Consider the following 20,927-nt stretch of genomic DNA (forward strand, 5'->3'; position numbering starts at 1 on the left):
AAAAATCCCATTCCCAAAGGAATTTGGGGCAGAATTTTGGAAATTCTGGGGGGAATTTGGGACTTTTGGGGGGGGAATTTGAGATCCCCCCGCTGTGGTTGTGCAATAAAGGTTCAGAATTCCGGAATTTTGGAGAATTTTGGGGTGGGGGAGGGAGGAATTTTTGGGGAGAGGGAAAATGGGGATGGATTTCTGGGAATTCCAGCTTCTCCCAAATTCCCGCGGGTGACGAGCCCCAAAATCCCCCCCAGAAAAACGCAAAATCCCAAACTAACTCTGGGATCCCAAATTCCTGGACCCCAAGTTCTCACATCCTAAAGTCCCCGATCCCAAATTCCCAGATCCCAAATTCCTTAGATCTCAAACTCTTGGGATCCCAAAGCCCTGGATCCCAAACATTTGGACCCCAAAATCTTGGGGTCCCAAATTCCCCCATCCCAAATTCCCTGACCCCACCAAACTCCTGGATCCCAAATTCCCGGATCCCAAATTCCCCAATCCCAAACTCTTTGATCCCAAACTCCTGAAACCCAAAATTCCTGGACCCTAAATTCCCAGATCCCAAAATCTTGGGATCCCAAATTCCCCAATCCCAAATTCCCAGATCCCAAACTCTTGGGATCCCAAACTCTTTGATCCCAAATTCCCCGATCCAAACTCCCCAATCCCAAAATTCCTGGACCCCAAACTCCTGGGTCCAAATTCCCCGATCCCAAACTCTTGGACCCCAAACTCCCCGATCCCAAATCCCCCGATGAATCCCAAACTCCCCCACTGATCCCAAATCCCTGACTGATCCCAAACTCTTGGGATCCCAAACTCCCCTGATCCCAAATCCCTGACTGATCCCAAACTCTTGGGATCCCAAACTGCCCTGATCCCAAATCCCTGACTGATCCCAAACTCTTGGGATCCCAAACTGCCCTGATCCCAAATCCCTGACTGATCCCAAACTCTTGGGATCCCAAATCCCCCGATCCCAAATCCCTGATCCCAAACTCCTGTCAGGTCCTTGTGGGACCGGGGGGATTTTGGGCCATCCTGGGGTTTATTGGCTCTGGGACCCCAAACCCGCCCCGGCCCCACAAACCCAACTGGGGAGGGACAGCGAGGACGGGCTGGGGACACTGGGGGGGGCTGGGGGGCTTGGGAAGGTCCTGGAGGACATTTGGGAAGGTTCTGGAGAACTTTGGGTGATCCTGGAGGCCACAAGAGGTTCCTGGAGACCACAGGAGGTTCCTGGAGATCATGGGAAGGTTCTGGAGGCCACAGGAGGATCCTGGTGGCCATGGGAAGGTTCTGGAGAACTTTGGGTGATCCTGGAGGCCATGGGGAGGTTCTGGAGAACTTTGGGTGATCCTGGAGGCCATGGGAAGGTTCTGGAGAACACTGGGTGCTCCTGGAGGCCACAGGAGGTTCCCAGAGGCCATGGGGAGGTTCTGGAGAACTTTGGGTGATCCTGGAGGCCATGGGGAGGTTCTGAAGAACGTTGAGTGATCCTGGAGGCCACAAGAGGTTCCTAGTGGCCATGGGAAGGTTCTGGAGAACACTGGGTGCTCCTGGAGGCCCCTGAGGTGTCCTGGAGGCCACAGGAGGTTCCCAGAGGCCATGGGAAGGTTTTGGAGAATTTTGAGTGATCCTGGAGGCCATGGGGAAGGTTCTGGAGGCCACAGGAGGATCCTGGAGGTCCCCGAGGTGTCCTGGAGGCCATGGGGAGGTTCTGGAGAACATTGGGTGATCCTGGAGATCATGGGAAGGTTCTGGAGAACACTGGGTGCTCCTGGAGGCCATGGGAAGGTTCTGGAGAACATTGGGTGCTCATGGAGGCCACAGGAGGTTCCTGGAGATCATGGGAAGGTTCTGGAGGCCACAAGAGGTTCCTGGTGGCCATGGGAAGGTTTTGGAGAACATTGGGTGATCCTGGAGACCACAGGAGGTTCTGGAGGCCACAGGAGGATCCTGGAGGTCCCCGAGGTGTCCTGGAGATCATGGGAAGGTTCTGGAGAACACTGGGTGCTCATGGAGGCCACGGGAGGTTCCTGGTGGCCATGGGAAGGTTCTGGAGAACACTGGGTGCTCCTGGAGGCCATGGGAAGGTTCTGGAGAACACTGGGTGCTCATGGAGGCCATGGGGAGGTTCTGGAGAACACTGGGTGCTCCTGGAGGCCATGGGGAGGTTCTGGAGAACACTGGGTGCTCATGGAGGCCATGGGGAGGTTCTGGAGGACACTGGGTGCTCCTGGAGGCCACGGGAGGTTCCTGGAGGCCCCCGGGCTCTCCCGCAGGCGTCCCCGGTGGCTCAGAGCCCCTCGGGGCGCTGGTACTGCCAGAAGGCGATGTCCCCGTCGTCCCCGCAGGACGCCAGCAGCCCCGGCTCCCGCGGGTGCCAGGCCACCCCGTTGGCGTCCTGGGCGTGCGCCCGCGGCACGTGGGCGGCCAGGCTGAACGTCACCGGGGAGCCCGGGGACACCGGGGACACCTCCTCAAACACCCGCACGGCGTCGTCACCGCACGCCGTGGCCACCGCGCCCGTCAGGTGACACCTGGGGACACGGGGACAGGGTCAGGCGACAGCCGGGGACACGGGGACAGTGGTGAGGTGACACCTGGGGACACGGGGACAGGGTCAGGCGACAGCCGGGGACACGGGGACAGGGTCAGGTGACACCTGGGGACACGGGGACAGGGCCAGGTGACACCTGGGGACACAGGGAGGGCACAGGTGGCACCCGGAGAGGGGAAAGGGGACAGGTGGAACCTGGGGACATGTGGCACATGAGCAAAGACAGGGACAAGGAGGGGACAGAGGGGTCATGGAGGGGACAGGTGGCACCTGGGCGGGGACAGGGGGGGTCAGGGAGGTGGCACCCGGAGGGTCACAGGGCCCCAGCGAGGTGTCCCCAGGTCTCTGCAGTGTCCCCAGCTGTCCCCAATGTCCCCATGCTCACCAGGCCACGTCGTAGATGCTGCGCCCGTGGTAGCCGGACAGGGTGCAGACACACTGCCAGCTGTGCTCCGAGCCAGCGCCTGGGGACATGGGGACACAGAGGGGACATCAGGGACAGCACAGACAGGGGGGTGTCCACCCCCACAGGGCGCGGTCATCGCTGCAGGACACGAGTCCCCTGTCCCCATCCCTGTCCCCATTCCCAGCTCCTCATCCCTGTCCCCTGTCCCCATCCCCATCCCTGTCCCTGCTGTCCCCATGTCACCAGTGTCCCCCATGTCCTCAATGTCACCATGTCCCCATGTCCCATGTCCCTCACCGTGTCCCTGGCTGCGCTGCCACACGCGCAGGGTGCGGTCATCGCTGCAGGACACCAGGCGCTGGCCCGAGCGCTCCCAGGCCACTGCCCACACGGTGGACGTGTGTCCCTCCAGGGTGGCACAGCACACCCAGTCGTCCTCGTCCTCGCGGTACAGCCGCACCGTGTCATCGTAGCTGGCACTGGCCAGCAGCTGGGGACAGCAACGGGGACATCAGGGGGACTGGGGACACTGGGGACGCAGGGGATATTGGGGACACCGGGGACGGGAATGGGTCCCTGGCAGGATTTGGGGGTCTTTGGGGTCCCTGTGGGAGTTTGGGGTGTCCCAGGTGCCCCCAGCACCCCCCAGACGTGTCCCCAGGCCCCCCTAGGTGTCCCCAGGTCCCTGCAGGTGTCCCCAGGTGTCCCCCCAGGTGTGACCCCATGTCCCCCCAGGTGTGTCTCAGGTGCATCTCCAGGTGTCCCCAGCCTCCCCCAAGGGTCCCTGTGTGTGTGTCCCCAGGTGTGTCCCCACGTCCCCAGGTGTGTCCCCAGGCCCCCCTCAGGTGTCCCCTCAGGTGTCCCCAGGTGTCCCCAGGTACCTCCTGGCTGGGGTGCCACACCACGTGCTTGACGTCCTGGCTGTGGGCGCTCAGCACGCTGACACACTCGAACTCCTGCTCCTCCTCGTCCACTGCGGGGACAGCGGGGACACGGGGTCAGCGTGGGGTCAGTGAGGGGTCACAGGGGTCAGTGTGGGGTCACAGGGGTCAGTGTGGGGTCACAGGGGTCACAGGGGTCAGTGAGGGGTCACAGGGGTCAGTGAGGGGTCACGGGGGTCACTGGTCAGCGCTCACCCTCCCAGACCCAGACGCTCTTGTCACGGCTGCAGGTGGCCAGCAGTGACCCCGAGGGTGCCCAAGCCACCGACTTCACCTCATTCTCGTGCCCCTCCAGCGTGGCCACCACCTGTGGGGACAGGGCACCGTGACACGGGGGGACACAGGGGTGGGAACGGGTCTGGGGGACACAGGGGACAATGGGGACACAGGTAACACAGCAGGGGTGTTACAGGTGACAATGGGGGGCACCCGGGTGATGCTGAGGTGACACTGAGGGGACACAGGTGACACTGGGGGGGTGACACAGGTGACACTGGGGTGACATAGGTGACACGGGTGACACTGGGGAGGTGACACAGGTGACACTGGGGGGCACAGGGCGCAGGTGACACAGGTGGCAATGGGAGAGCACAGGTAACACTGAGATGACACAGGTGATGCTGGGGTGACACAGGTGATAGAGGCGCCACAGGGAGGTGACACAGGTGCCACCAGTGGCAGTGTCCCACCTCGAAGCCGTGCTCGTGGCGCCTCCAGACGCAGGTGGTGCCATCGAAGCTGGCCGAGGCCAGGAACTGCCCGCACGGTGACCAGGCCACGCGGCGCACGGTGCGCTGGTGCCCGTCCGCCAGCACCGCCCGGCACGCCCAGCCCGAGCCTGGCACGGGACAGGGACAGGGACGGTGAGGGGACACCGGGGACAGAGCCCGGCCAGCGCCGTGAGCATCCCGCTCCTCCCGCCCCATATCCTCACGGTCCGGTCCCGGTTTCCCCGTTCCCCACTCACCCTCCCGGCCCCACACCCTCACGGTCCGGTCCCATTCCCGTTCCCGGTCCCGTTCCCCGCTCACCCTCCCGGCCCCACACCCTCACGGTCCGGTCCCGTTCCCATTCCCGGTCCCGGTTTCCCCGCTCACCCTCCCGGCCCCATATCCTCACAGTCCCGTTCCCATTCCCGTTCCCGTTCCCGTTCCCCGCTCACCCTCCCGGCCCCACAGCCTCACAGTCCCATTCCCGTTCCCGTTCCCGTTCCCGGTTTCCCGTTCCCCGCTCACCCTCCCGGCCCCATATCCTCACGGTCCCGTTCCCATTCCCGGTCCCGGTTTCCCCGCTCACCCTCCCGGCCCCACACCCTCACGGTCCGGTCCCGTTCCCATTCCCGGTCCCGGTTTCCCCGCTCACCCTCCCGGCCCCATATCCTCACGGTCCCGTTCCCATTCCCGTTCCCGGTTTCCCCGTTCCCCGCTCACCCTCCCGGCCCCATATCCTCACGGTCCGGTCCCGTTCCCGTTTTTCCCGTTCCCCGCTCACCCTCCCGGCCCCACACCCTCACGGTCCGGTCCCGTTCCCGTTCCCGGTCCCGTTCCCGTTCCCCGCTCACCCTCCCGGCCCCATATCCTCACGGTCCGGTCCCGTTCCCATTCCCGTTCCCGGTTTCCCGTTCCCCGCTCACCCTCCCGGCCCCATATCCTCACGGTCCGGTCCCATTCCCGGTCCCGTTCCCCGCTCACCCTCCCGGCCCCATATCCTCACGGTCCGGTCCCGTTCCCGGTCCCGTTTTTCCCGTTCCCCGCTCACCCTCCCGGCCCCACACCCTCACGGTCCGGTCCCATTCCCGGTCCCGGTTTCCCCGCTCACCCTCCCGGCCCCATATCCTCACGGTCCGGTCCCCGCCGCAGGACGCCAGCAGGGCCCCGCTGGGGCTCCAGGCCAGGGCCCAGCAGCGGGACTCGGGGTGCGCGGACACCCGGCACAGCAGCGACAGCGCCTCGGGCATGGCGGCACCGGCACCGGAACCGACCGCGGGACCGGAGCGGCGCCGGAAGCGGAACAGAAGCGGAAGCGGAAGCGCGGCCGGGCGGGGCGGGGCCGTGAGGAGGGCCCGGAGCCGCTGCCGGGGCCCGGCGGGGTCGGGATCGGCACCGGCACCGGCACCGCCTGTCCCGGGATCGGCACCGGCACCGCCTGTCCCGGGGCCGCTGTCGGGGATCGGGGCCGGGCTCAGCGCGTTCAGAGCGACCGGGATCGGTGTCAGAAGCCACTGCCGGTGAACCCGGGGCGGGTGTCGGGGGTCCCGGAGCCGGTACCGGTGACCTCAGGGCCAGTACCGGTTATCCCGGAGGGGTGTCAGGGGTCCAGGAACCGGTACCGGTTATCCCTGGCCGGGTGTCGGTGACGCGGAGAGGGTGCCGGGAGTCGGGAACCGGTACCGGGGATCCCGGGGCGGTGCCAGGGGTCCCGGAGCCGGTACCGGTTATCCCGGAGGGCTGTCGGGGCTCCCGGAACCAGTAGCAGTGACCCGGAGCGGGTGTCGGTGACGCGGGGAGGGTGCCGCAAGTCGGGAACCGGTACCGGGGATCCCGGAACCGGTACCAGTTACCCCAGGGCCGGTATAGGGTACCCCGGGCCGGTGTCGGGGGTCCTGGAGCAGGTGCTGGTGACCCGGAACCGCTCCCGGTGATCCGGAGTGGGTGTCGGTGACCGGTACCGGGACCAGGAGCAGGTGTCCATTACCCCAGCGCCGGTACCGGTGACCCGGAGTTGGTGTCACTGCCCCGGTCCTGGTGACCCAGGGCTGGTGTCCATTACCCCAGTGCCGGTCCCGGTTCCAGTCCCGGTGCTGATTCTGGTGACCCAGGGTCAGTGTCCGTAACCCTTGTGCCAGTCCCAGTCCCAGTCCCGTTCCTGTTTCCTGTCCCAGTTCCAGTCCTGGTCCCGGTGACCCAGAGCTGGTGTCTGTAACCCCGATCCTGGTCCCAGTTCCAGTCCCAGTTCCAGTCCCGGTGCTGGTTCCATTCCCAGTTCCAGTCCCGGTTCCAGTGACCCAGGGCTGGTGTCCGTAACCCCAGTCCCGGTTCCATTCCTGGTTCCATTCCTGGTTCCAGTCCCATTCCCGGTCCCGGTTCCAGTCTCAGTCCCAGTCCTGGTGACCCAGGGCCAGCATCTGTAACCCCGGTACCGGTCCCGGTTCCATTCCCAGTTCCATTCCTGGAGCCGGTTCCAGTGCCCCAGGGCCGGTGTCCGTAACCCCGTTCCCGTTCCCGTCCCCGCCATGTACTCGGCGGGCGCGGCGGGCCCGGTTCCGTCGCGGCGCCGTGGCGCGGCGCTGCCCAAGCAGCCGGAGCGCAGCCTGGCGTCGGCGCTGCCGGGGGCCCTGGCGATCACCGCGCTCTGCACCGCGCTGGCCGAGCCCGCCTGGCTGCGCATCCACGGCGGCACCTGCGCCCGCCAGGAGCTGGGCGTGGCCGACGTGCTGGGCTTCGTGCAGCCCGAGCTGCTCAGAGGTGAGCGCGGGGCTTCCGGAACGTTCCGTGGCGTTCCGTGGCGTTCCGTCCCTTCCTGAGCCTGCTGTGCCCTTCCTGAGCCTCCTGTGGCCTTCTGTCCCCTTCCGGAACCTTCTGTCCCTTCTGTCTCCTTCCAGAACCTTCTGTGGCCTTCTGTCCCCTCCCAGAACCTTCTGTCCCTTCTGTCCCCTTCCAGAACCTTCTGTCCCCTTCCAGAACCTTCTGTGCTCTTCTGTCCCTTCTTGAGCCTTCCATGGTTTTCTGTCCCCTCTGGAACTTTCTGTGTCCTTCTATCCCTTCCAGAGCCTTCTGTGTCCTCCTTTTGTTCCCTTCCAGACCTTTCCAGAACCTTCTGTGTTCTTCTGTGGCCATCTGTCCCTTCCAGTCCTTTCTGTCCCTTCCAGAACCTTCTGTGGCCTTCCAGTGCCTTCTGTCCCTTCTAGACCCTTCTGTCCCTTCCAGAACCCTCCAGAACCTTCTGTGGCCTTCCAGTCCTTTCTTGTCCCTTCCAGAACCTTCTGTGGCCTTCCAGTCTTCTCTGTTCCTTCCAGACCTTTTTGTCCATTTCCAGACCCTTCTCTGCTCTCCCTCCTCCCTCCCCATTCCCGTGGAATTTCCCGTTCCCGTTTTTCCAGCCTTGCTCCTCCCCCTCGGGCGCAGGGACTCACTCCTAATTAACAACTTACCCCTAATTAATGACCTGTCCCTAATTAGCAACTCACCCACCCCTAATTAACGAGCTATTCCTAATCAATGAGCTATCCCTAATTACAGGGATTGGCTCAAAGGGGTGGTGTTGGCGTTTAAAGGAATGTTTGGATTTGTTGCCCCCCAAAAAAATCTCCCCAAAAAAATCCACCCAAAAATCTGCCCAAAATCCCCCCAAAATTCTCCCCAAACCTTCCCCTTTTCTACCCCAAATTTTCTTTTTTTTTTTTTGGGAAAAAAATCAGATTTTTTTTGGTGCAGAAACTCGGGTTTTTTTGCTGAAAAACCAGATTTTTTGTTAAAACACCCAAATTTTCTTGCCTCTAATACTGTTTTTTCCCATTTTTTTTTTCCCTTTTTCCCCCCCAGATTTCTGCATGAACCCACAGACGGTGCTGCTGCTCCGGGTCATTGCTGCTTTCTGCTTCCTGGGCATCCTGTGCAGCCTCGGCGCTTTCCTGCTCGACGTCTTCGGGCCCAAACACCCGGCCCTGAAAATCACCCGGCGCTACGCCTTCGCCCACATCCTCACAGGTGGGGCCACCCCAAAAATGTAAAAAAAAAACGTGATGAAATTCTATCCAAAAATCCCAAAAAATTTCCCAAAAATTAAAAAAAAAAGTGGTGAAGTTCCACCCAAAAATCCCCCAAAAATCCCCTCAGAATTAAAAAAAACCACAGTGGAATTCCACCCAGAAATCTCCTGGAAAATAAAAAAAAAAGCAACAAAATTCCCCCCCCCAAAATCCACATTTATTCCCATTTTTTCCCATTTTCTCCCAATCGAACCAATTTTTTCCCATTTTTTTCCCAATCCAACCCATTTTTCCATGTTTTTCCCCAATCTGGCCAATTTTTTCCCATTTTTCCAGTCCTGCAGTGTGCAGCCATGATCAGTTTTTGCTCCTGGGCTTTGGAGCTGCTCCTGGAGACCCCAGACCCCAAACCCACCCCAATCCAACCCATTTTTTTCCCATTTTTTCCCATTTTTTCCCATTTTTTCCCATTTTTTCCCATTTTTTCCCATTTTTTCCCATTTTTCAACATTTTTCCCCAAATCTAACCCAATTTTCCCCATTTTCCCAGTCCTGCAGTGGCCACGGTGATCGGGTTCTGCTCCTGGGCCTCGGAGCTGCTCCTGGAGACCCCAGACCCCACACCCACCCCAATCCAACCCATTTTTTCCCATTTTTTTCCAAGTTTTCCCAAATCTAACCCAATTTCCCCCATTTTTCCCAGTCCTGCAGTGCGCCACGGTGATCGGGTTCTGCTACTGGGCCTCGGAGCTGCTCCTGGCGCAGCAGCAGCAGCACAAGAAGTACCACGGCTCCCAGGTGTTCGTCACCTTCGCCGTCAGCTTCTACCTGGTGGCCGGGGCGGGCGGCGCCTCCATCCTGGCCACGGCCGCCAACCTGCTCCGGCACTACCCCAGCGAGGAGGAGGAGCAGGCCCTGGAGCTGCTCTCCGAGATGGAGGAGGCCGAGCCCTACGGGCCCGACTACGAGGTGGTCAACCAGTTCCAGCCGCCGCCCGCGTACACGCCCTGATGGCGGCCGGCGCGGTGGTGGCCACCGTGATGGCCGTCACCTTGATCACGGCCATCGTGATGGCGGCCGCCGTGATGGCGGTCAGCGTGATGAGTGGTCACCTTGATTGCAGTCACCATCATCGTGGTCATCGTGATGGTGGCCACCATGATGGCGGTCACCTTGATCCCGGTCACCGTGATCGTGGTCATCATGGTGGTGGCCACCATCATCCTGATCACCTTGATCCCGGTCACCATGATCACCATGATCGTGATCAGCGGGCTGGTGGCCACCTTGATGGCAGACAGTGGGGTGGTGGCCACCTTGATCCCGGTCATCGTGATGGGTGGTCACCTTGATTGTGGTCACCTTGATCATGGTCATCATGGTGGCGGCCACCATCATCCTGATCACCTTGATCCCAGTCACTGTGATCCTGGCAGCCACTGTGATGGCGGTCAGCAGGGTGGTGGCCACCTTGATCCCGGTCACCATGATCACCATGATCATGGTCATCGTGGTGGTGGCCACCATGATCACCATCGTGATCATGGTCACCTTGATTCTGGTCACTGTGATCATGGTCATCATGATGGTGGCCTCCATGATCATGGTCACTGTGGTCATCGTGATGGTGGCCACCATGATCATGGTCATTGTGGTGGTGGCCACCATGATCGTGGTCACTGTGGTCATCGTGATGGTGGCCACCATGATCGTGGTCACCTTGATTCTGGTCACTGTGATCATGGTCATCATGATGGTGGCCTCCGTGATCATGGTCATTGTGGTCATCGTGATGGTGGCCACCATGATGGTGGTGGACGGACAGAGAGGCCGGATTGTCACCATGGGGCTGGGGGATGTGGCGCGGGAGGGCCGGCTGGGGTGATGTCAAGAGGTTCTTCCAGGGGAGGATCTGTCCAGGTGGGTCCCGGGAGATGTTCCAGCAAAGGATTTCTCCAGGTGGATCTCTGGAGGTTCTTCCAGGGGAGGATTTCTCCAGGCGGATCCCAGGAACTCTTCCAGCAAAAGCTTGGTCTGGATGGACACGGGAAGTTCTTCCAGGGGAGGATCTGTCCCTGTGGATCCCAGGAGCTCTTCCAGCAAAGGATTTCTCTGGATGGATCCCAAGAGCTCTTTCACCAAACTGTTTGTCCAGGTGGACCCCGAGAGCTCCAAGAGCCCAAGAGCTCTTACAGAGGATTTCTCCAGGTGGATCCAAGAGGTCTTCCAGGAAAGGATTGGTCTGGATGGACACAGGAAGTTCTTCCAGGGAAGGATTTCTCCAGGTGGATCCCAAAAGTTCTTCCAGCAAAGGATTTCTCCAGGTGGATCCCAAAAGTTCTTCCAGCAAAGGATTTCTCCAGGTGGATCTCTGGAGATCTTCCAGGACCTCGATCCCGGAGTTGGTTCCGTGGCTCTCCCGCTCCAGGTGGGTTTTCCTTGGAATGGGGGGAGTGGGATCCACCTGGACTGAGAACTTCGGGATCCCCAATTCCCAATGAATCGAGAACTTTGGGATCTCCATGGGCTGAGAGCCTTGGGATCCCCAATTCCCTGTGGATCAAGAACTTTGAGATCCACCATTCCCCATGGACTGAGAACTTTGGGATCAGGAATTCCCAGCGGATCCAGAACTTTGGGATCCCCAGTTCCCCCTGGAATGAGAACTCTGGGATCCCCAATTCCCACCAGATCCCAAACTTTGGGATCTCCCACCCCACCCCAGCCCCTCTCCCGGCTCAGCCCCCCCTTTTCCCACAGGAACATTTCTCCCCCTATTTAAAAAAAAATTTGGGAATTCCCGTGCCCGCTCCCCCTTTCCCCACCCATGGACATTCTGCACTTTATTCCAGGCTCTGGGAATTCCGGGATCGCCTTTGGGGTTTTTTTTTTTTTGGGATCATCCCACGAAAATTTGGGAATTTTGGCCTCCCTGGAAATCGGGATGAGCCCTGCTGGAAAAACCCGGAGCTTTTATGCAAATCCCTCCACTCCCATCCCACTTTTTCCCTCACAAAATTCCCAGTTTTTTTCCCTGCTCTGATTTTTCCCAGAAATTTGGGGCCAAAACAAAACAAAAAAAAAAAACCAAAACAGGAAAAATCCTGTCAGGATTGAAATTCCCAACAAAATTCCCATTCCTGGAATGCTTCGGCTCAGGGGGGATTTTTTAGGGAATCTCCTGAATTTTTAGGGAATTTTAACCCCGGGATCTGACTCCTTGGAGGTCCCGATGCTTTTATCCCGATTTTCCTGCTTTTATCCCGAATTTCCTGCTTTTATCCCCATTTTCCTGCTCTTTTTTCCCATTTTTTCTTCCCCCTGGCTATGCAAGAGCTCCCCCAGGATGGAAATCCCAGAAAAATCCTGGAAAAATAAAAATTCCGAGAAAAAAAAATAAAAAATCCCGGGAAAGGCTCGGGAGGAGCCGAATTGACCCTGAAAATCCCGGGATTTGGGATCTGCCGGGAAAAGCGTCGGGATTCCCTGGATATGCAAAGAGGGCGCGAATAAATCTGTGAAAAATGGGATTTTCCGGGAAGAATTCCCAAAAAAACTCCGGGATGGGAGAAGGGAGGGAGGCCTTGCTCAGGGATTTTGGGATTTGGGATCGGCCGCGGGATTTGGGGGAATAAAGGGGGGGAAAGAGACGGGGGGGGTGGTTGGGAATGGGGAGGGGGTGGATCCTGAAAAATGGGGATGGATCCCAAAAAAATGGGCGGGATCCCATAAAAACTTGGCTGGATCCCAAAGATTCCCGCCCTTGATCCCCCGCTGGGGGCGTGGTCCAGCTCAAGCCCCGCCCCAAACTTCCCCATCCAAGCCCCGCCCCCTTCCCCTTTCGCCCTTGCCGCTCTCGCTTCCTGTACCATGCGCGGGTGGGCGCGGCCTCCCCGCTGCAGCCAATCACCGCGCGGGGCGGCACTGCTCGGACCAATGGGAAGGCCGGAACCGCCCAGACCCCACAGCGCCCCATAACAACCCGAAGAGCGTCCCAAAAAACCCCGAAAATCCCCAAAACCCCCGAAAATCCCCCAAAACCCCTCGACGCCATAGCGGCTCAGGAGGCGGGGCCACGCAGAAGCCCCGCCCACCGCTTCGGTCCCGTCTCCCTCTCACCCTCACACCCCCTTCCAGTATCACGCGCTCCTGGGCGTGGCTTCATCCCCTCCAGCCAATCACCGCGCGGGGCGGGGCAGTGCCGACCAATAGCGGCGCGGCGCGCGGCGATGACGCGGTCGAGCGCGACGCGCGGCGCGGCGGGGCCGGCATGTGGCGGCCGCTGGCCGCGCTCGCCGCCCGCGGCGCCACCGGAGCCACCGGCGGGGCCAGCGGCGGAGCCTCCCCCGGCCCCGCGCCGCTGCCGCTGCTGCTGGCGCTGCTCGCCCGCCACTGCGGCTGCGGGAGGGCGCGCCGGGCCCGGCAGCGCGGCGGGCCCGGGGACGCGGCCCGCGGCACCGGGAAAGGAACCGGGAGCGGCTCCGGGAGCGGCGGCTCCGGGCGCGGCCGCTGGGGAGGGCCCCGGGGCCGGTGCGGGCCGGGCGCGCCGCGGGGCAGCCTGATGGCCGCGATCGGTGCCGGGGCCTTCGTGTGGGACGGGCAGCGCATCGAGGAGGAGGAGCTGAGGCGGTGAGGGGGAAACACCGGGAATAACGGCGGGAATAACGGCGGGAATACTGGGAATGGAGCGTGTGGAATGAGATGCTGGGAATACTGGGAATATCGGGAATGGAATACTGGGAACGGCAGGGATACTGGGAATGCGATCGTGGGAATGGGACACTGGGAATAAATATCGGGAATTTCATTTCCAATCCCATAAAACCGGGAATTGCCTCAGGTCGGCGCAGGAGCTGCAGCAGCTGGAGGATCCCGAGGCGTTCCCGGAGCAGGAGCGCGGCTGGGAGCCGGTGATGGAGCGGGAGCAGTTCCGGCTCTGGCGCCGCCCCATCCCGGGATCGGCCCTGTTCCAGTACCGAGGTGGGGAATCCCTGAATTCCCAAGTTCCTGAAATCCCGAAGTCCCAAATTCCTGAGTTCCCAAAAGCCCCAAATTTGGAAGTTCCCAAAATCATGAAATTCCCAAATTCCCCAATTCTCAAACTCCAGGAATTCCCAAATCCCCAAAATACCAAAATCTCAGATTCCCCAAAATTCCTGGAATTCCCAATTCCTGAATTCCCCAATTCCCTGAAATTCCAAGATTCTCAAATTTTTGGATTCCTGGGATTTTGGGATTCCCGGGATCCCTCAGTTCCCAGGATTTGCTGATTTTTGGGATTTTCCCGCAGTTTTTGGCTCCTACACCGACGTCACTCCCAGGCAATTCTTCAACGTCCAGGTGAGTGGAATTCCCCCAAATTCCCAAAAATTCCTTGGGAATTCTTGGAATTCTGGCCAGGATTTGACTCCAGGCCTGGGAATCTTTGGGAATTCCAGGTGGATCCCAGAAAAACCTGGAAAATTCCCATTTTTGATCCCATCCCGGGGAATTCCCGATCCCGTTTTTCCCAAACATTCCTGGAAATCCCGGATTTCCCCCCGAGGGTTTTCTGGGATCAGGGTGGGGAGGGATTTTTTCCCTGCTTCTTCCTGGAATTCCAGGGGTTTCCCAGTTTTCCCAACCCATCCCAATTTCCTCTGGAATTCTGGGGTTTCTCCCTCCCGATTTTTCCTTGGAATTCCAGCTTTTCCCCATCCCATTTTTCCTGGAATTCTGGGATTTTCCAGTTCCCATTTTTCCCTGGCATTCCAGGTTTTCTTGGCATTCCTAATTTTGTTTTCCCTGTAATTCCAGGATTTCCTGATCCCGTTTTTCCCCGATCTCATTTTCCCGGGATTTCCCTGGAATTCCAGGATTTCTTTCAGTCATTCCTGATCCCATTTCTCCTGGAATTCCAGGATTTATTCCTGGGTTTTTCCCTGATCCCATTTTCCCAGGATTTCCCCATTATCCCGGGTTTATTTCTGGCATTTCCCCATCCTGATTTTCCCTGGAATTCCAGGATTTCTTTCAGTCATTCCTGATCCCGTTTATCCCAGAATTCTGGGATTTATTCCCAGGTTTTTCCCTGATCCCATTTTCCTGGGATTTCCCCGTTATCCCGGGTTGGTTTCTGGGATTTTCCCGCCCCTGATTTCCCTGGAATTCTGGGGTTTCCCTGGAATTCGGGGTTTTTGGGCTGTTCCCAGCTGGACACCGAGTACCGGAAGCAGTGGGACTCGCTGGTGCTCAAGCTCGACGTGGTGGAGCGGGACCCGGCCACGGGCTCAGAGGTGATCCACTGGGTCACGCAGTTCCCGGTGAGAGACACGGGATCCTCTGGGATCTGGGATTGGGGATTTGGGGTTTGGGATCTGAGGGGATCCACTGGGTCACGCAGTTCCCGGTGAGAGACACGGGATCCTCTGGGATCGGGGATTTGGGATCTGGGATTGGGATCCAACAGGATCCACTGGGTCACGCAGTTCCCGGTGAGAGACACGGGATCCTCTGGGATCGGGGATTTGGGATCTGGGATTGGGATCTGAGGGGATCCGCTGGGTCACGCAGTTCCCGGTGAGAAACACGGGATCCTCTGGGATTTGAGGTCTGGAACTTGGGATTTGGGATCTGGGATCCAAGGTGATCCACTGGGTCATGCAGTTCCCAGTGGGCCATGGGGATTTGGGATCTGGGATTTGGGATTGGGATCCAGTCACAGGATCCGAGGTGATCCGCACAGTTCCCAGTGAGCCATGGGGATTTGGGATTTGGGACTGGCATCTGGGGTTGGGATCCGAGGTGATCCACTGGGTCACCCAGTTCCTGGTGAGCCCCTGAGATTTGGGGTCTGGGATCAAAATTTGGGATCAGGGATCTGGGATTGGGGCTGATCCTGTTCCCTGAGACGTGGGGTCGGGATCAGGGGTGGGGATCGGGGTCGGGATCAGGGGTGGGGATCAGGATCAGGTCTGGGATCCATTCTGGGATCAGGGATCCAGGTCTGGGATCAGGGATCCAGGTCGGGGATCGGGATCAGGGATCGGGATCAGGGATCGGGATCAGGTCTGGGATCCAGGTCTGGGATCGGGGATCGGGATCAGGTCTGGGATCCATTCTGGGGTCCCGGCCCCGCCGCTGTTCCCGCTGCAGTACCCGATGTATTCCCGGGATTACGTTTACGTCCGGCGCTACAGCGTCGACAGCGACCGCAACCTCATGGTGCTCGTCTCCAGGTGGGGCATCGGAAAAAACCCACGGAATTCCCAAAATTCCCAAAAAAAAAAAAAAAAAAAAAAAAAATCCCTCCTAGATAGACTTCCCAAAAATTCCCTCGTGGAATTCCTGAAAAACCCCATTGAAATCCTGAAAAATCCCCCATGGAAATCCCGAAAACCCCCACGGAATTCCCAGAAAAATAACCCCTGGAATTCCCCCCAAAAAATCCCCCATGGAATTCCCGATGAAACCCCATTGAACTCCTGGAAAAACCCCCTGGAATTCCCAAAAAATCCCCTACACAATTCCCACCCCAAAATCCCAGTTCCCATCGTTTTCCCAGGAATCTTTTGGCTTTTCCCCCACCCCCAACCCGAACTCTTTTTGGGATGGTCCCAAATTCCGGGAAAATTCCCAAATAATCCCGGCAGGGCCGTGGAGCATCCCGGGATTCCCGAGGACCCCGAGCACGTCCGGGTTCGGAGCTACGAATCCCACATGGTGATCCGGCCCCACCGCGGCTTCGACGAGGTGAGGACTCCCAAAATCCCGGAAAAACTGGGAAAATCGGGGAAAAATCCTGAGAAAATCACGGGAAAAATCGTGGTAAAATTGGGGAAAAATCAGGAAAAATCTAGGAAAATTGGGAAAAAAATCTGAGAAAACCATTGGGAAGAATCTGGGAAAAATTGGGAAAATCCTGGAAAAAAAACCACAGAAAAATCCCAGGAAAATTCTGGGAAAAAATCCTGGAAGAACTGGGGAAAATCGGGGAAAAATCCTGAGAAAATCATGGGAAGAATTGGGGGAAAATCCAGGAAGATCCTGGAAAATTCCAGGAAAAACGGGAAAAAATTCTGGGAAAGTCACAGGGAATTGGGAAAAATCCTGGAAAAAAATCACAGAAAAATCCCAGGAAAATTGGCCAAAAATCCCAGGAAAATTCTGGGGAAAAATCCTGGGAAAACCAGGGAAACGTGGGGGAAAATACTGGGAAATGCGGGAAAAAGTGGGAAGAATTGGGAAAAATCATAGAGGGAAGAAAAACTGCAAAAAAAGCCTGGGAACTCCCAGGATTTGGGGGGTTTGGGGTCGGTTCTGGGGGTGGGAGTGGGAAAAGGGGGTGGAAAATCCCCGAAAATTGGGGAACCCGCCCGAAATTTGGAGAATTTGGGATCTTGGGGTGGCTCCTGGGCCGCTTTCCCTCGGGAATTGTTGGGATTTTGGGGAATTTTGGGTGTTTTTGGCGTTTTCCAGAACGGCTTCGATTACCTGCTGACGTACAGCGACAACCCCCAGACCGTGTTCCCGCGCTACTGCCTCAGCTGGATGGTGTCCAGCGGTGAGAATTCCCAAAAAAAACCCCAAAATTCCCGAGAAATCTCGGGAGAAAGGAAAAGAAAAAGGAGGGAGGAAGAGAAGGAAAAACTGGGGGGATAAAAGGGGGAAAAAATGGTGAAAAATGGAAAAAAATAGGGGAAAGAATGGAGAAAAAAGAGGGTAAAAATTGGGAGGGAAGTGGGAAATATTGGGGGGAAAAATTGGGGAAAAGGGGTCGGGAATTTTTTCTCACCTTTTAGGAATTGCAGAGTTCCTGGAGAAGCTGCACTTGGGAAAAGGAAAGTGGGGAGGGAAAAGGAAAAAATGGGGGAAAAATTGGGAAAAAGAAGGGAAAAATCTGGGAAAAATGGGAGAGAGAAGGGGGAAATTGAGATGAATGGAAAAATTGGGGGGGAAGTGAAGAATTGGGGGGAAAGGGAAAAATTGGGAAAAAAGATAAAAAATTGGGGGGAATTGGGGGAAAAAAGAAAAATTAGAGAAAGTGGAAAAAAAAGATAAAAATTGGAGAAAGAAGGAAAAAATTGAGAAAAAGTTGGGAAAATTTTAAAAAATGGGGGGAAATGGTAAAAAAAAATGGAGAAAAAATTTGGGTGGAAAATGGAGATAAAAAGGGGAAAAAATGGGAAAAAAAGGAGAAAATTGGGGGAAAAGGGGGAAAATGGTTTCCCACCTTTTGGGGTCGGCAGGAATGTCAGAGTTCCTGGAGAAGCTGCACTGGGGAAAAAGGGAAAATGGGGAGGGAAAAGGGAAAAATCAGAAAAACTGGGAAAGAAGAGGAAAAAAGATAAAAATTGGGGTAAAAATGGGAGAAATTGGAGGGAGAAACTGGGGAAAAATTGGAGGGAAAAAATGGGAGAAATTGGGGAAAAATTGGAGGGAAAAAATGGAGAAAAAATGGGAAAAAATTGAGGGAAAAGGGTAAAAAATTGGGAGAAAAATGGGGAAAAAAAGGAGAGAATTGGGGGAAAAGGGGGAAAATTTGGGAGAAGGGTTTCCCAGCCTTTGGGGTCGGCAGGAATGCCGGAGTTCCTGGAGAAGCTGCACTCGGCGGCGCTGAAGGCCAAGAAGATGGAGCTGGAGCTGAGGGATTACCTGAGCCCGGCCAAGGGCCCCGAGCCCCGCGGGGCCGCCCAGCACCTGGAGTACGCCTGAGGAAACAGCTGGAAAACAGCTGGAAAACGGCGGGAAAACATCCAGGAAATGGTGGGAAAACATCCAGGAAATGGCGGGAAAACATCCAGGAAATGGCGGGAAAACAGCAGGAAAATGATCAGAAAATGGCGGAGAGAAAGAAGGAAAATGGCGGGGAAACAACGGGGAAAATGGTGGGAAAATTCCTGGAAAATTCCCAGGAAAACTCTGGGAATGGATGGGGAAATACCAGCAATAAACTGGGAAAAATAAAAAAACTCTGGGGGGTTGTCCCAGAAGCACTGGAAATAAACTGGGAAAAAAAGCTGAGAATTGTTCTGTAAATATTGGGAATAAATTTGGGAATTGTCCTGAAAACACTGGGAATAAAATGGGAAAAAAACCTGGGAATTGTCCTGAAAACAATGGGAATAAAATGGGAAAAATAAATGGGCAATTGGCCCAGAAACACCAGGAATAAACCTGGGAATTGCCCCCAAAAAAGGGAATAAACTGGGAAAAAAACCTGGGAATTGTCCCAAAAAAAGAGGATTAAACTGGGAAAAAAACCTGGGAATTGCCAGAAAAACACCAGGAATAAAGTGGGAAAAAATCTGGGAATTTTCCCAAAAACTCTGGGAATAAAGTGGGGAAAAAAACTTCCCCTGTGGCCTCCAAGACCTTCCCATGTCCTCCAGGAATAAGGAAATTTGGGACCCAGGAGTTTGGGATCCAAGGGTTTGGGATCGGGGAATTTGGGGTCCAGGATTTTGGGATCTGGGAATTTGGGGTCCAGCACCGAGGCCGAGTCGCATCCCAAAGTTTATTCCAACCTAAAAAAAAAACTCTGTACAAAACATTCAAACCCTACAAACCAACGGGAACGCAGGAGGGGGATCTGGGGCATTTTATGGGATTGTTGCTGGGATTCTGTGGGATTTTCTGGTATTTTACAGTATTTGGGTGGGATTTCGCTGGGATATTTTGGGATTCTCTGGGATATTTTGGGATTCTGTGGGATTTTACTGGGATAATTTTGGGATCCCGAGGGACATTTGGGATCCTGAGGGATTTTTTAGGATCCTGAGGGACATTTGGGATCCTGAGGGTTTTTTTAGAATTCTCTGGGCCGTTTTAGGATTCTGTGGGGCATTTTGGAATTTTGAGGCTTTTCTCAGGGCCATTTGGGATCCTGATGGATTTTTAGGGTCCTGATGGATTTTTAGGGTCCCGAGGGACATTTGGGGCTCAGTCAGAGTCGGAGTCGCTCTCGGCCTCCTTGACGTCCACGCTGAATTTGTACTCCTGGTCGCAGCCCATGTAGGCGTCGCTCATGAAGAACAGCGTGTAGTGCTGGGTGCCCGCTGCTGGGGCCACGAAGTCCAGCTTGACCTGGGGACAGGGACAGCACCACGGGGTCACAATGGGGTCACCCGGGGTCACCCAGCCCGTGGAACCTCAGTGTGACCCAGCCCGGGGTCACCCGGGGTCACCCAGCCCATGGCACCATGGTGTGACCTCAGTACCTTGGTGTGACCCAGCCCATGGCACCTCAATGTCACCCAGCCCATGGTACCTTGATGTCACCCAGGGTCACCCAGCCCGTGGCACCTTGGTGTCACCCCTGTGTCACCCCCCCCTTCATGTCAGCGCCTGTGTCACCCCCAGTGTCACCCATCCCATGTCACCCCATTGTCACCCCAGTGTCACCTTGGCCTTCTGCTGCAGCGTCAGGCGTTTGATGGAGATGAGGCTGTTGGACTTGGAGTCGCCGATCACCACCCACCAGCCCTCCTCACGCTTCTGTGGGGACATTGGGGACATCGGGGACATCAGAGACACTGCCACCCCATCGCCATCCTCATCACCACCCACCAGCCCTCCTCACGCTTCTGTGGGGACATCAGGGGACACCGGGGACATCAGAGACACTGCCACCCCATCGCCATCCTCGTCACCACCCACCAGCCCTCCTCACGCTTCTGTGGGGACATTGGGGACATGATTGGGATGGATGGGATCCCGACCCGCGGTACCTGTGGGAACAGGGGGGCGATGACCGGCCCGGTGACCTCCTCCTCACGCTCCAGCTGCACCAGCACCACCACGGGGCCACCACTGGAGACACACAGTGGGATCAGCAACAGCGGGATCACACCGTGATCGTGACCCCAATGATCCTGATGCCAGTCCTGATGCCAATCCCATGCAGAGCTGTGGATGCTGTCCCTGTCCCCCAGCTCACAGGACAGCTCCATGTTGGTGTAGCAGTTGCAGTGAACCATCCCCAACCCAATGATCCCAATGAACTCAACACTCTCAATGATCCCAATGACTCCAATCCCGACCCCACTGACCCCAGTCTCACCTGCAGATGCTCTCCCTGTCCCCCCACCCCGCACGACAGCTCCATGCTGGGGTAGTGGTTGAAGAACCACCTCCATTGCCATGATCCCAACGATCCCAACCCCATCCCAATGACCCCGATGACCCCAATGACCCCATACAAACCTGCAGATGCTGTCCCTGTCCCCCACCTCACAGGACAGCTCCATGTTGGGGTAGCAGTTGAAGAACCATCCCCAACCCAATGATCGCAGTGAACTCAACACTCTCAATGATCCCAATGACTCCAAT

General features: G+C 57.2%; 6 protein-coding genes across 7 annotated transcripts in view; 3 read left to right on the forward strand and 3 right to left on the reverse strand.

The window, feature by feature from the left end:
• Positions 1 to 22: 22 nt before the first annotated feature.
• Positions 23 to 1,791, reverse strand: LOC118695153 (uncharacterized). 2 transcript variants are annotated; one of them, XM_054517485.1, is made up of 3 exons: positions 1,646 to 1,791; positions 1,297 to 1,465; positions 23 to 1,176 (listed from the first exon to the last, which is right to left on the reverse strand). In XM_054517485.1, exons 1-3 carry the CDS (start codon positions 1,789 to 1,791, stop codon positions 547 to 549), a joined length of 945 nt encoding a protein of 314 aa, XP_054373460.1. In that variant the 3' UTR covers positions 23 to 546. The 2 variants fall into 2 exon arrangements, with proteins under 2 accessions (XP_054373460.1, XP_054373459.1); XM_054517484.1 differs by having other exon boundaries at positions 1,297 to 1,791.
• CIAO1 (cytosolic iron-sulfur assembly component 1) lies at positions 1,308 to 5,906 on the reverse strand. Its single transcript, XM_036396574.2, has 7 exons — positions 5,729 to 5,906; positions 4,600 to 4,748; positions 4,106 to 4,217; positions 3,851 to 3,942; positions 3,267 to 3,459; positions 2,949 to 3,027; positions 1,308 to 2,543 (listed from the first exon to the last, which is right to left on the reverse strand). Exons 1-7 carry the CDS (start codon positions 5,865 to 5,867, stop codon positions 2,300 to 2,302), a joined length of 1,008 nt encoding a protein of 335 aa, XP_036252467.1. The 5' UTR covers positions 5,868 to 5,906; the 3' UTR covers positions 1,308 to 2,299.
• A 43-nt stretch (positions 5,907 to 5,949) lies between these two features.
• TMEM127 (transmembrane protein 127) lies at positions 5,950 to 9,762 on the forward strand. Its single transcript, XM_036396575.2, has 3 exons — positions 5,950 to 7,374; positions 8,452 to 8,616; positions 9,322 to 9,762. Exons 1-3 carry the CDS (start codon positions 7,143 to 7,145, stop codon positions 9,627 to 9,629), a joined length of 705 nt encoding a protein of 234 aa, XP_036252468.1. The 5' UTR covers positions 5,950 to 7,142; the 3' UTR covers positions 9,630 to 9,762.
• A 64-nt stretch (positions 9,763 to 9,826) lies between these two features.
• LOC129046957 (uncharacterized) lies at positions 9,827 to 10,610 on the forward strand. Its single transcript, XM_054517486.1, has 2 exons — positions 9,827 to 9,904; positions 9,935 to 10,610. Exon 2 carries the CDS (start codon positions 9,988 to 9,990, stop codon positions 10,501 to 10,503), a length of 516 nt encoding a protein of 171 aa, XP_054373461.1. The 5' UTR covers positions 9,827 to 9,904; positions 9,935 to 9,987; the 3' UTR covers positions 10,504 to 10,610.
• A 2,434-nt stretch (positions 10,611 to 13,044) lies between these two features.
• On the forward strand, positions 13,045 to 18,623 carry STARD7 (StAR related lipid transfer domain containing 7). The gene is made up of 8 exons (XM_036396532.2): positions 13,045 to 13,247; positions 13,459 to 13,598; positions 13,909 to 13,958; positions 14,810 to 14,920; positions 15,753 to 15,835; positions 16,250 to 16,349; positions 17,076 to 17,160; positions 18,175 to 18,623. The coding sequence occupies exons 1-8, from the start codon at positions 13,180 to 13,182 to the stop codon at positions 18,309 to 18,311; spliced, it is 774 nt and encodes a 257-aa protein (XP_036252425.2). The 5' UTR covers positions 13,045 to 13,179; the 3' UTR covers positions 18,312 to 18,623.
• A 476-nt stretch (positions 18,624 to 19,099) lies between these two features.
• The window catches only part of SNRNP200 (small nuclear ribonucleoprotein U5 subunit 200), a 35,625-nt gene continuing 33,797 nt past the window's right edge, over positions 19,100 to 20,927 (reverse strand). Inside the window, exons 43-45 of the mRNA XM_036396599.2 lie at positions 20,327 to 20,408; positions 20,001 to 20,093; positions 19,100 to 19,682 (exon numbers count right to left, since the gene is read on the reverse strand). Coding sequence (XP_036252492.1) covers positions 19,539 to 19,682; positions 20,001 to 20,093; positions 20,327 to 20,408 — 319 coding nt within the window. The 3' untranslated portion in view covers positions 19,100 to 19,538. The remainder of the gene's footprint in view (positions 19,683 to 20,000; positions 20,094 to 20,326; positions 20,409 to 20,927) is intronic.

This window comes from Molothrus ater, chromosome 28 (assembly GCF_012460135.2).
Source record: "Molothrus ater isolate BHLD 08-10-18 breed brown headed cowbird chromosome 28, BPBGC_Mater_1.1, whole genome shotgun sequence".
Taxonomy (NCBI): domain Eukaryota; kingdom Metazoa; phylum Chordata; class Aves; order Passeriformes; family Icteridae; genus Molothrus; species Molothrus ater.

Excerpts from the sequence above, each read along its gene's own strand:
- LOC118695153 (XM_054517484.1), bottom strand. The coding sequence starts at position 1,791 with ATGGCCTCCAGGAGCACCCAGTGTTCTCCAGAACCTTCCCATGATCTC. Across the intron at positions 1,177-1,296 it reads CACCCAAAGTTCTCCAGAAC|CTTCCCAAATGTCCTCCAGG; the intron begins CTTCCCATGGCC and ends GTTCTCCAGAAC.
- CIAO1 (XM_036396574.2), bottom strand. The coding sequence starts at position 5,867 with ATGCCCGAGGCGCTGTCGCTGCTGTGCCGGGTGTCCGCGCACCCCGAG. Across the intron at positions 4,749-5,728 it reads GAGGATATGGGGCCGGGAGG|GCTCGGGCTGGGCGTGCCGG; the intron begins GTGAGCGGGGAA and ends GTCCCGTGCCAG. Across the intron at positions 3,460-3,850 it reads TGTGGCACCCCAGCCAGGAG|CTGCTGGCCAGTGCCAGCTA; the intron begins GTACCTGGGGAC and ends TGCTGTCCCCAG.
- TMEM127 (XM_036396575.2), top strand. The coding sequence starts at position 7,143 with ATGTACTCGGCGGGCGCGGCGGGCCCGGTTCCGTCGCGGCGCCGTGGC. Across the intron at positions 7,375-8,451 it reads GCAGCCCGAGCTGCTCAGAG|ATTTCTGCATGAACCCACAG; the intron begins GTGAGCGCGGGG and ends TTTCCCCCCCAG. Across the intron at positions 8,617-9,321 it reads CTTCGCCCACATCCTCACAG|TCCTGCAGTGCGCCACGGTG; the intron begins GTGGGGCCACCC and ends CATTTTTCCCAG.
- LOC129046957 (XM_054517486.1), top strand. The coding sequence starts at position 9,988 with ATGGTCATCATGGTGGCGGCCACCATCATCCTGATCACCTTGATCCCA.
- STARD7 (XM_036396532.2), top strand. The coding sequence starts at position 13,180 with ATGGCCGCGATCGGTGCCGGGGCCTTCGTGTGGGACGGGCAGCGCATC. Across the intron at positions 13,959-14,809 it reads GGCAATTCTTCAACGTCCAG|CTGGACACCGAGTACCGGAA; the intron begins GTGAGTGGAATT and ends GGCTGTTCCCAG. Across the intron at positions 15,836-16,249 it reads CTCATGGTGCTCGTCTCCAG|GGCCGTGGAGCATCCCGGGA; the intron begins GTGGGGCATCGG and ends TAATCCCGGCAG.